At 45.4% G+C, this 10,863-nt stretch overlaps 1 protein-coding gene across 2 annotated transcripts in view; it reads right to left on the reverse strand.

The window, feature by feature from the left end:
• The window catches only part of P3h2 (prolyl 3-hydroxylase 2), a 163,105-nt gene extending 152,480 nt beyond the window's left edge, over positions 1–10,625 (reverse strand). Inside the window, exon 1 of one of the 2 annotated variants that reach the window (XM_085832456.1) lies at positions 10,606–10,625. Coding sequence is in view for 1 of the 2 variants with exons in the window: in XM_021184956.3 (XP_021040615.1) it covers positions 9,335–9,802 (468 nt within the window). In the remaining variant the exon portion in view is untranslated. Of the gene's footprint in view, positions 1–9,334; positions 10,571–10,605 lie in introns of those variants that run through there. The other variant, XM_021184956.3, reaches the window with a different exon arrangement.
• Between the last annotated feature and the right edge of the window lie 238 nt (positions 10,626–10,863).

The following is a 10,863-nucleotide window of genomic DNA, read 5'->3' on the forward strand; positions in this document are numbered from 1 at the left end:
CTTGTGGTAAGCATTTTCCATGGCTCACCCCACTGCTTTGCTGTACACTGTGCCCTCACAGACACAGAGTGTGCTGTGACCCTCTTGAAAACAGATAAAATACCGTATTCTTCTTCCTAACTCCGGGACCTAAAAAGAAAGCTACATCTAGAAGGGCTCAATAATTTAAAAAAATTCTTTTGATTGGAAAAGAAGGGCATTCTAATGAAAGTTAATAGCTAACCGTTTAGGGGTTGGGTGAGTCGCCCTGAACTATTTGTTTTGCAGTCTGGAGAGGGATTAAGGCATTTTGTACATATGCTGAGCTAGTGGAATCTCCCTCAAGAGGGTTCTGTTCCTCTTCAGAGGAAACTGGTCTTGCTGCTCTGGGTACAACTGCCTCAGAGCACTAGAGCTGTGGTGACATGGGACTGAAAACCTATGGCTGTCGCTGAATGACTGGTTTTATTACAGAGACAGGCATATTGGAATGCACAACAGTCATATGCTGTTTAAAGCAGCCTCCTCTTGTCCCAGACACCTGGCTTGCTTTGTTTCTTAATGTACACTCATAATTTATTTTCATTCATTTTCCTTATCTCTATATATCCTCCCTCCCCAGCTCCCCTATCTCTCCTCTCCCCTTCCTCCCTCCCCCCTCCCTTGATCCCCACCCTCCATCTGATTTTTCACACTTCAAAACTTGTGAAGTTGGCTTTTTGCTTTTAGTTTGCTCAAGATACGTGTCTAAATCTAAGAAACCCAAGAGTCACAGTAGAATACTGTTTGTGTAACTTTGAAGATGAAGGATATGTATATTTGTGTGTGTGTGTGTGTGTGTGATGTAGCACATGCACACATTCTAAAGTCTAGAGTTCACAACTTAGAGATATTCATTTGCATCACTAAAACATATTGAATCATATTCGAATGAAAAGCAGAGAAAAGGCAAAGTTCTGTCTTACCCTCCAATCTGAACTAGGGCAGAAAGTCAGGATCATCCATGGCAGGAAAGCCCAGTGCTCTTCCCCTGAAGGAGAAAGCCTGGTCCTGGTGGATTTCCCTTTCAGTGGGATGACAAGGTACAGTCAAACTTTTTCATAAATATTCATCAGTGGCATGACAGCATCAAGTATCCATTGTCAGAACTTGACTTGGGATCTTCTAACCAGTATGTGCAAGCATTCCAAATATGGGTAACTGCTTACTCCAGCAGTTCTCACTCTGAGGCAAGTGAAGCATCTCAAGAATACTTTCCCATGTAGAGGAACATTCTATGCCTGTCATAGTATCTGGAAAAGGGGTGGGGTATGTGTGACTGACAACTTCTGAGTAGTTAAGGGTCAGAAAGGATGTTCACCAGTGTAAGGAGAAAAAGAACACCACCCACTATGAAGAATTGCCCTTCTCTCCACATTTAAGCCAATGTTGAGAGACTGTTATAACTTATTGACCGGAAGTTTGTCCTCAGCCCCACTATTTAATAAATCCTCTGGATAATCCTCTAGAACTCATCAATGACTGGGAAAGTCTTTGTCCCTGATACTATTTGTAAATGGCATCTATTAGAATCTAATAATACAAAATTCACTCTTGAAATATTAAGAACCTTGTCTTGCTTCAATTGGGAAATAATTTGTATGGTCTACTGGATTAATCTTGTGATAGCGTAATTTAAGGTAAATTTCACATGCAAATCTGGTGGTAGAGGAATTCTCTGTGCCTGATTCTTAATTGTGTGCTGATTTTAACATGCAAGACTATTGATTTTGACAGAGGTAAAGCAAAAGATTTAGCATCCAGCAAGAAGAGTAATTCTTAATATTGATTCGAGCAAGAATAGAAAGATTGGGTCAGTTAACTCCCACATGTTTCCCTGTTTCTTACTCATTTGTTAATTGTATTTTTTACCTTTATCTGTCCCTTGTCTGAGTCTTGGCACAGTCATGCTGCAATCTCCACTAGAGTCCTGGCACTTCTACAAAACCCAAATCAATTATTTTCAGATGATGAATTCCAGCAGGATAATTATGATAGCCCAGACTTCTGGAAACTCTGACATCTTGGGTCTTTCCTTTTCTGGCTCTTATTCCTTCCTTTCTTGTCCAGAAAATATCCTTTGCTTCATTTAACAGGGAATAGCACTGACCCAGGTGATACTGGTAACTCTTCCCTGGAAACAGGCTGAATAGTATACAATCGATACCATTGCACAATGAGACGGTACCTTTTACTTTTAGGACTCTCACTGACGAAACAATCTACATAAAATGCTACATCTTTTACTTTAGTTTTGCACCATGTGTGTGTATCTTCAGTGGGAGGCCTCTAGACATGATTAATGGGAAGGTCATAGAAGAGGGAGCCAGAGACCTCAGGTTTTAACTTTCTGGTTAAATGTCTGCACTAATTTGTGCAGCTGCCATCTCTTTGGGAATTTATTTTCTGTTTGTAAAATAGAATCCTTGAGGCTCTGCTATACCATGAATGTGGTGGGCACCATTGTGGAAAGCTGAGGAGATGACTGGTGTGGAGAAGGGCCACTTGCTCCTGTTCAGGCCTTTGTATTTACTGGGCGTCCCTGCTTCTCCAGTCCAAAATGGCTTCTTGGAGACTAGCATTCTAGAATGGATTCATTGTGCTCCACTTCCTCCATGACACCCAGTTCTTCTTGCTCAGCACTTGGTTGTGACTTTCCCTTTCTGGTGAACTTTCACAAAGACACAACTATTCAGAAACAGTGACACCACAGTACACACGAACGCTCAGCCTCACCAGTGTTCCTTGATAGCCTTTGTCCCAGAATCTCAGAACTGGAGGAACTTGAACAATCAAGTTGGTGTAATTGGTGTAACTGCTTAAATCACAAACACTCAGGGGCGAGAGAGTGGAGCTCGTGGAAATTATTACTACCTCTGTGGTTCTGTTCTGTATCCTGAAGAGAACAGGTAAGAAGAGGATAAAACCAATCTTCTAATTTCTATCATGGCTGGCAGTTTACATTGTGGACCTTGTATTATAAATGTGCCATTTTCCATTTAAGTCTTATGTATCGGATGTGAAGGCTGGGACCCTATGCGGGCATGGGCCTTATGGGAATCTGGGTCCTTCAGTTCTATTCTTGGCTCTTCTATTTAATCGAATTCAATCTGAGCAACCTGGTCCTCTGGTGGGCTTTATTTTCTCCTCTGTAAAAAGGCTGGCTGGTGCACAATGTTCTGTAAATGTGACGTGAAGACTGTAGAAAGAGGCAGATCTGGAGACCGTGTTCTCCAGTCTGTGCTAAAAAAAACTGGAAGTAAAGGAGAAGTTACCAGGAGATGTTCTCGACTGTAAATCTTGTTAAGTAAGAGGTACTAGGCTTTTAATTTTAGTTGAACCAGAAACCTGACCTTGCCTACTTGTCTGCTTTGATTTCTTTTATTTTTTTTTCCTCTTCCCCAAAGAATCAACATAACAGAGTACAAGCAAACCCAGTCTCTTCTCCAACAGTCTGTAGTACTGAACACAGTAGGAAGGACGGGGACACACACACATATACACACATACACACACTCCACTCCGTGGAAAGCTGCCTCCAATTCGTCCATTTGGCAAGTGATAGACAGGCCTGGTAGAAATTAGTTAGAAAGTCAGGCAGCAGGAAAGGAGGTATGAGTTAAAAGACAGAAAAAGAATTGTGGAAGAACGTGGAATGGAAAAAAAAAAGAAAAGAATTATTGTTCCTAATGAGAAATGCAAAATTTTCCACCAGACAACTGTGACGGTTGGCTGAATGAAGTACGCACCATGGGAATGAAAAACACAAAGGGTGGGGGAGCGGTGGGAGGCTTGCCTTCTGTCTGCTTTGCTTCTGAAGGCAATAGGCACCATAGGCACCACAGATTCTGCAGGATGCCCTCAGACAGCAGCTATGCCCTTTATGTGGAACTTGAAAAAAAAGACACAGGACTAGAGGGTAGGATGCCTGTATTGTAAACACCAACCTTCCTTGTTTTTAACCAATCTAGGGCTACTGACATTGTCTGTTAAGTGATGGGGATAGAATTCTTCATGGGCTTTGGGAATCCTCTAGGCCAAAACATTTTCTCTGCTTTGCTGGATTGCATTTCTAGAATCCAACAACGATAGACTTCTCCTACTTCCCTGTCCCAACACAGTCATTCAACTAGAAGAAGCTTGCCTAGAGTCCCTCAGCCCTGAGAAGGTTCTAAGAGATTCACACTTTTCTCATTTGGTTAACATTACAAAGAACCACTGCCTTGCCAAATCAGTGCTTTTCCTTTCACAAGACAGAGTTCCCAACGTGTCAATCCCACCCAGAAGACAAGCTGACATCTTCTCATCACTGACATCATTGGACAGAATCTATTTGCTCTGCGGAGATAGAGTCTGTTTAATAAATAAGTAAGTAAGAGGAAGGCAGCTTTCTTACTTCCCTTGATTAAAACCTGTAAAGGAATCCCTGATGCCCCAGGCTGAGAAGGAAGAAAACTTGTAAGCAGTTAGTCGCTGCTCAGATCTAATTGAATTGGCAGCGCCTGTGGCACGCAGCAGCTGCAGGAATGGACTAGTGAAGAGCTGGGCAGTCTTTGGATGCACACAGCAGAGCAGAAACAACTGGGAAGGCTAGGCGGGGCCAAGCAACTGGTTACACACTGAATTTCACAGGTTTCCTTCCTAAGGAATAGGGCATCAGGTGAGGTGGTGACATGTTTTGATGATTCAAGGACAAAAAAAGGAAAGGCTTTATAAGGGGGAGTGGGGACTCATTTTCTGAAGGATAACTAATATTTCAGAATAATATTGCAGAAGATAAAACAACACCTCCTGAAATATCTGAAGGACAAATGTGCATGTTTCTATAAATCCCTGAAAAGAGATATCTGGTCAGGACCAGGTTTTCTTCTGAACCAACAAGGGCCACAGGAAGCATCCTTGTCTGGCTTTCAATTCTCTCTGAAAGCACTCATTCCAGCAAGAGAAAGCAGCTATAAACCAGAGCTTATTTTCTTCTTCTCTGTAAACCACAAGTAGATTATGGTCCAAGATAAAGGGATTTGAAGATATCTGAGGGTGGGGCAGAGCTGCCTAAGTTAACGCACCCCCCCTTCATCCTAGGAAGAAAAACAAAGGCCAAGTTTCACAAAGCACCACGTCAAAAATAAAATGGGCAAGAGCAAGCTTGTTTTAAGTAAGAAAGAAAGAAAGAAAGAAAGAAAGAAAGAAAGGAACAACCGTGCTAGCTTGTGGCTTTTTCTTTTTGAGCAACTAGGAACAATAGAAGAAAAAGAAAAATTCCTGATGTGTTGTAATAATTAACTTCAATTGGGGGTTTCTACCCTGCCTTTGGTTATTCAGTTCCCAGATAAAAGCACTATATCTGGACAAGTATGTACCCTCTATGCTATTATGTCTACTTCCCTGCCAATAACCCCAAGATATGAGTTGCCATATTCCACCTGGGCTACTCTTAAAGTTCTATTGGCCAGCCCCCATGGCCAGGTTTTCATGACTCCTCTATCCTACGATGTTATCTTCTCTCTCTACCTTCTTCTCTCTCTCATGGTAGTCCTCCCCAGACCCCAAGCCCAGGAACCTAACTTACCTCTCTTCTGCCCAGCTGTCAGCATCTTTATTCAACAAATAGTTTTAAATTAAGGAGTCAGGCACCATTACTTAATGCGTACAAGGAGTACAAGGATTCTCTTATCCAAGAGGCAACCAGGCCCAGGATGTAGCATGTCAATGCATAGGAGCAGAACAAACTTCAAGGTTGAAGATTCAGGCAGGGCACAGATAAGATTATTTAATCTCTCTTACTTTTGTTTAAAATGCCACAAATGCTCATAAAATAGGTACAGTGGATAGAGTGCAGCTTCAAGTGAGAAAAACAAAAGGTTAAATTTGAGAGAGAGAGAGATCAAATCAACTAAGTGGATAGAGCAGGAAGAGCCTGCAACAACAGCCAGAACTTCTAAGTGCAAAATAGCAAGAAATCCATCGGTCTTTTTGCTTTTCGCACCAATTGACATCCAGGAAACAGACCCCCACCAAATGTGGTGATTGACCTTCACAGAAATGTCTCTCATTATTTCTCATGCATAAAGCTGACCTAGTATCCTTGTCACAAATGGATGGATACTGAGCTTTGATGCCTACCCATCTTGTTTAAGATATTAGGTATGATTGTTGATGACCCAGCGCAGACCTTTTGACATAAATGCTAATGTTCACTCACGTTCTCCTGCCCCAAAAGGTAAGAGTTACCTAACCAGTAAGCATCCATGCCTGACAACTCCTTCTTTTGAAAAAACGCAAAAAGAATTGGCAGTTCTTGATTCCAGGGAGCTCACAGAAGCAAGGGCATATACACTTTTTAAAATGGAGTTTGATAGAAAGACAAAAGAGGAAAGTTTTCTTCCATGAGCATTCAAAACAGCTGCTGGGAGCTATGGAAGACTCATAGAAGTCTCTGTGTTAGTGATGATTTCAACATGCAAAGAAGTGGGAATCCTTTAATAACGGCACTGTAGTGTTTCTTAAGAGTTAGGCTCTAGTCTGTCTTAAACTGGCCTCAGACTAAGCGGATAGTATTTCCACATCTTACATACAGGAAAATAGAAAGTTGGCGTATGATACAACAAACTTGAATCTCTGATCTTTTTCTATTCCAGGGCCTTCAAGCTCCCCAGGAAGAATAGCAAGGCCAAGATCCAAAGTGTTAGATGTGGAGAGATAGACCTGGAAAGGGGAAGGGACAGAAGCTGTAGATGTTGGGTCACACCATATAGGCTCCATGCAGTATCAAAGAGCAACAACCACTATGCACTCTCCAAGGAACGCCACATTAATAGCCATATCTTAGGGTTTAAGCTATGGCTGATGAATTGTATCTTACGAAAAGAGAGAGAGAGAGAGAGAGAGAGAGAGAGAGAGAGAGAGAGAGAGAGAGAGAGAGAGAACTTTTTTTAAGTTGGATGATTCTTACCCTGCCTTTGCATACCAAGGTAAAATATGCCTCTGTAGGCCTACCACCACATAACTGTTCAGTTCTCCCACATGCCAGGCTTATGTGCAGATTGGATACAACAGTACTAGAGAGGAATGAATACCTGTGACTTCAGGGAACAAGGACTTGCTCACCCCTGGAGCTGTCCAAACCTGGCTTCAGTGTAATCCCCACTAGTCTAGCATTCTACAGAGCCCAGAGCCAATCATGGCCTCTGGCCATTGCACAGGCTGGAGTCCATTAGCCAGAGAACCCAGACTGACTCTGGATAAGCCCTTGGCTCACTCCATCAACATGCCGAACTAACACCACTCAGGTAACAAGGAGCAAGTCCCTTTCTTCTGGACATCCAGATCTTCATCCCTCAAAAAAGAAAGTTAAGTGCAAAGTGTCAGAGTTTACAGTTCTCATCTCTTCTTACTCTCCAATTCGTGAGCATCAGGGATGAGTTGCCTCCAGGAGCTCATTATCCCGGGTGTGGAAGGATATCACTCCTGAAAGCGAGCGCAGTGTGTTTATCCTCTAGTTGAGAATGGCTGTTCTTCCTTAACTCTGCAAAGCCTCCTGTTTCCACTGAGTTATATGTAGGCTACGGTAGACTCCTAAGTGCAAACTGGGTCCCAGATCTCAAGAGCAATTCAGTTTCATGTGGCTTTCGGACTATATAAATTCACTTATACATGGCGCTATGACCATATACATATATACAAGAGCTGAGCTGGTCACCCTGCTAGTGAATATTCTACAGTCCAAAAATGGCGGTACTGGTGTGTGTGTCAGTGTGTGTGTGTGTGTATGTCAGTGTGTGTGTGTCTCCCTGAGAAGAAGGCAAGTCTACCTTTAGAGTTTCCATGAAGCACAGAGGAGAAAAGAATTCTAATGCATCCTGTAGGTGGTAATGAGCAAATTCCTATAGGGATAAAAACATTTCCTTTTTCAGAATTTGTCAATTATGTGAATCAAAGTCATTAGAAAAGGCCTCTTAGTCTTATGGGTTCATCTTCTTTGACCTTTCATTGGGGACCAGGGGCAAGGGGATGAGAAATAAATGTTAATATTACATAAAAATATATGCCTACAGAATCACAGAAACCCACATGCTGACTGCATGGTTGTTTATTTTCACAGAACGAGTATGCATCCCTCTCTTCTCCTGTTCTTCCTGAGAAGAGAAAATCTATTTGCCATGAGCTACAGACCCATCAGCAAAATGGCCACATCTCCCCCTTGCAGCCCAGACTCTCAAAAGGAGCATACATAGGGACCACAGGACAAGATCACTCACATTCTGCTCTAGGAGCCAGCTTAGTCCCTCTCCCAGAACTGACTAATTTCTGGAAGAACAGGAAAAACTGTGCCCTTTTCTTTCTAAAAGGCAGATTTATAAGTGATACATGTCTTTAGCAAATCCATTGGAAAGCACAGGAGAAGAGACAACACACATGTCTTGGAGAGAATTCTGGGTTCTCTGTTAGTCCTTGACCCAAACTAGTCAACTCCTGAACTTCAGCACCATGCACACTGCACGCTGGAGCTCTTGAGATCTGGTCTCTGTTGTGACTTTATTAACTCCCCACTGCTGTGGGAAAGACCTGGATATATTGACTCAAATAGTCAGGCATAAGAATTGTGACCCTGAGAAACATGAGTTTGTGGAAGTGAGGGGCTGGGTAATTCATTCTACATTTTTGCTATGCACCTAGTTAGGTTTTTTTGACTGGGGCTCTGGGATATGCCAGTTTTGATTGTATACCTCCTGACTGTAACTTTGGGGAAGTTACATAGACGCAAGTAAAAGCAGAGAGCACTGCGCATCTGAGGTGAAGTGGTCCGAAATGGTGGGAACCCCAGGAACCCAAACCAGTACCAAAGAAATCTGCACTTTCAGTAGATTGCCTCATACAGCCTCAATTTTCATTCCTCCACGACTTTTTATCTCGTTGCTCTTCTTTAGTTGAAGAGAAATAACTTTTAAGGCCGTTTCTTAAACTTAGAAGATCAGACTGCAGAGTAAGAGGGAGAGCTAAAAGGAGATCAGGAGTGGACTATGTCAAAGAATTTACTCTAGCGTCTAGGTAGACCACAACCACCCGAAGTGTTGAAAGACACTTTTGATATGCTCTTCTTGGCACAGCCCACTTTTGCGAGTGAAGACGACCCTGAGACAGAGAGCAAAGCTGATCTGCCCACTTTCATCTAGTCTATGGGTGTCTACTTTCACGCAAAGCAGAGCCACCGCGAACGGCTGGATGGAGTGTAGAGCAATGCTCCCTCCCACCCCGCCCCCTACCCCACAAAGCCAACCCTAGGGTCCCCCGCGATGGGCGCAGCCGCGTTCAGTACCTTGATGTAGGCCCTCTGCAGGTAGTTGTAGGGAACTCTGCGCTGGAAGTCGCTGCGCACGTCCTCGCTGACGCGGTGGCGGGACGCGGGGCCGCCCAGGCGCTGGCTCTGGCAGCTGCGGGAGCAGCGCGCCCGCTCCAGCACCGCGCGGAAGAAGGGCAGCTCGGCTCCGGGGCCGGCGCCGGGGGGCGCGAGCGGGCGGCGCGCCGCGCAGTGGCGGGCGCAGCGCGTGCGGATGTCCCGTAGGCGCCGGTGACTGCTCAGGGCGGCTTCCAGGTCCCGCACCGCTCGCTCGTAGTCGCCGCTGTAGTAGGCAGCCACGCCGCTGGCGTAGAGCAGGTCGAAGGGCTGCAGCGGGCCGCGCTCGGGCTCCGGCTCCGGGGACCGGCGACCGTCCTGGGGGCCGCCCCGCTGCGGTGTGGGCAGCAGTAGCAGCAACAGCAGCGACACCCACGTGCTCTCCCGCATCCTCCGCCGGACCCGTGGAGGGAGATCGTCGCGCTTCTTGCCTGCCCCGCCGCAACTCACGTTCGAGCCCCGCTCCAACTCCGAGGGCTAGCGCGCCGATCCTGCCGTGATCCCGCTGCGCGACAGCCCCAGGTGACGGCCGGCAGCGCTACGGTCCTGGAGGCGGAGGCTCGCCCGGCTGGCCGCTCTTAAAGGGACGCCTCCAGCTCACACGCTCCTCCTGCCCCCGAGCCTCCGCGAGCCGCGCTCCAGCTGCCTGAGAGCTAGCGCAGTCGCGAGAGGCCGACCCCGGGGGACGAGTTTTGCGTGCGGGGTCCCTTGTGGATGGCAGAAGACGATCGTGTTGCTTTATCTTCAGCACTTGGGGAAGTGAGGCCCACAGTCGTTTTCTGGAATCTATGTGGACTTGCTCTTCGCAGTCCTTTACTCTTAAATGCAACATGAAGGGGCATTTCAGGCTGCCCGAAAAGCGCTAGAGAAGGGGAGGAGGGCCCCTGGCCAGTTGAGTAGGTTTGAGGAGAAAGGGGTTTGCCTAAGTTTATACAGCTAAGAATAAGCAGAGGATGAACCTAGCTCTGCCCCACAAAAATAGAAGCTTCCCGCCCTCCTGTAGGGCACGGTCTCCTCCCTCTTGCTTTCTCCTATGCCTAAGTGTGGATGTGTTCCTGTGTTGAATGTGAAGACTGGGCAAGAACGATAAATAACCCGAGTTTCCTGTTCAGACCGCTGGAGGAAAGTGGAGCTGTACATTAAGTTCTGCCTCTGGCAGTTTTCCAGATGTGCACTGGGCCTCTGTTACTTACCTCATCCAAAGCAGCCAAATGCCCAACATGTCCAGTGATATTCAGACATAAATCCCTATTGTGAGAGTTGAACAAAGAGTCAGTTTAACAAACCCAGTACCCCAGGACTTAAGCAATGAACATCAATCTAGAAGTGGGAAACTTGACAGAAACAGCTGCCAGAGTCCAAGGAACTAGCTGGAGGTTTTCCTGTTCCTCCCCTTCTGCTGGGTCATAAATACCTTCTTAGCCAAGGTGTTCCCCTCTTTTCTGTCCCTT

Source organism: Mus caroli, unplaced genomic scaffold, assembly GCF_978045245.1.
Source record: "Mus caroli unplaced genomic scaffold, Mus_caroli_1 scaffold_17, whole genome shotgun sequence".
Classification (NCBI taxonomy): domain Eukaryota; kingdom Metazoa; phylum Chordata; class Mammalia; order Rodentia; family Muridae; genus Mus; species Mus caroli.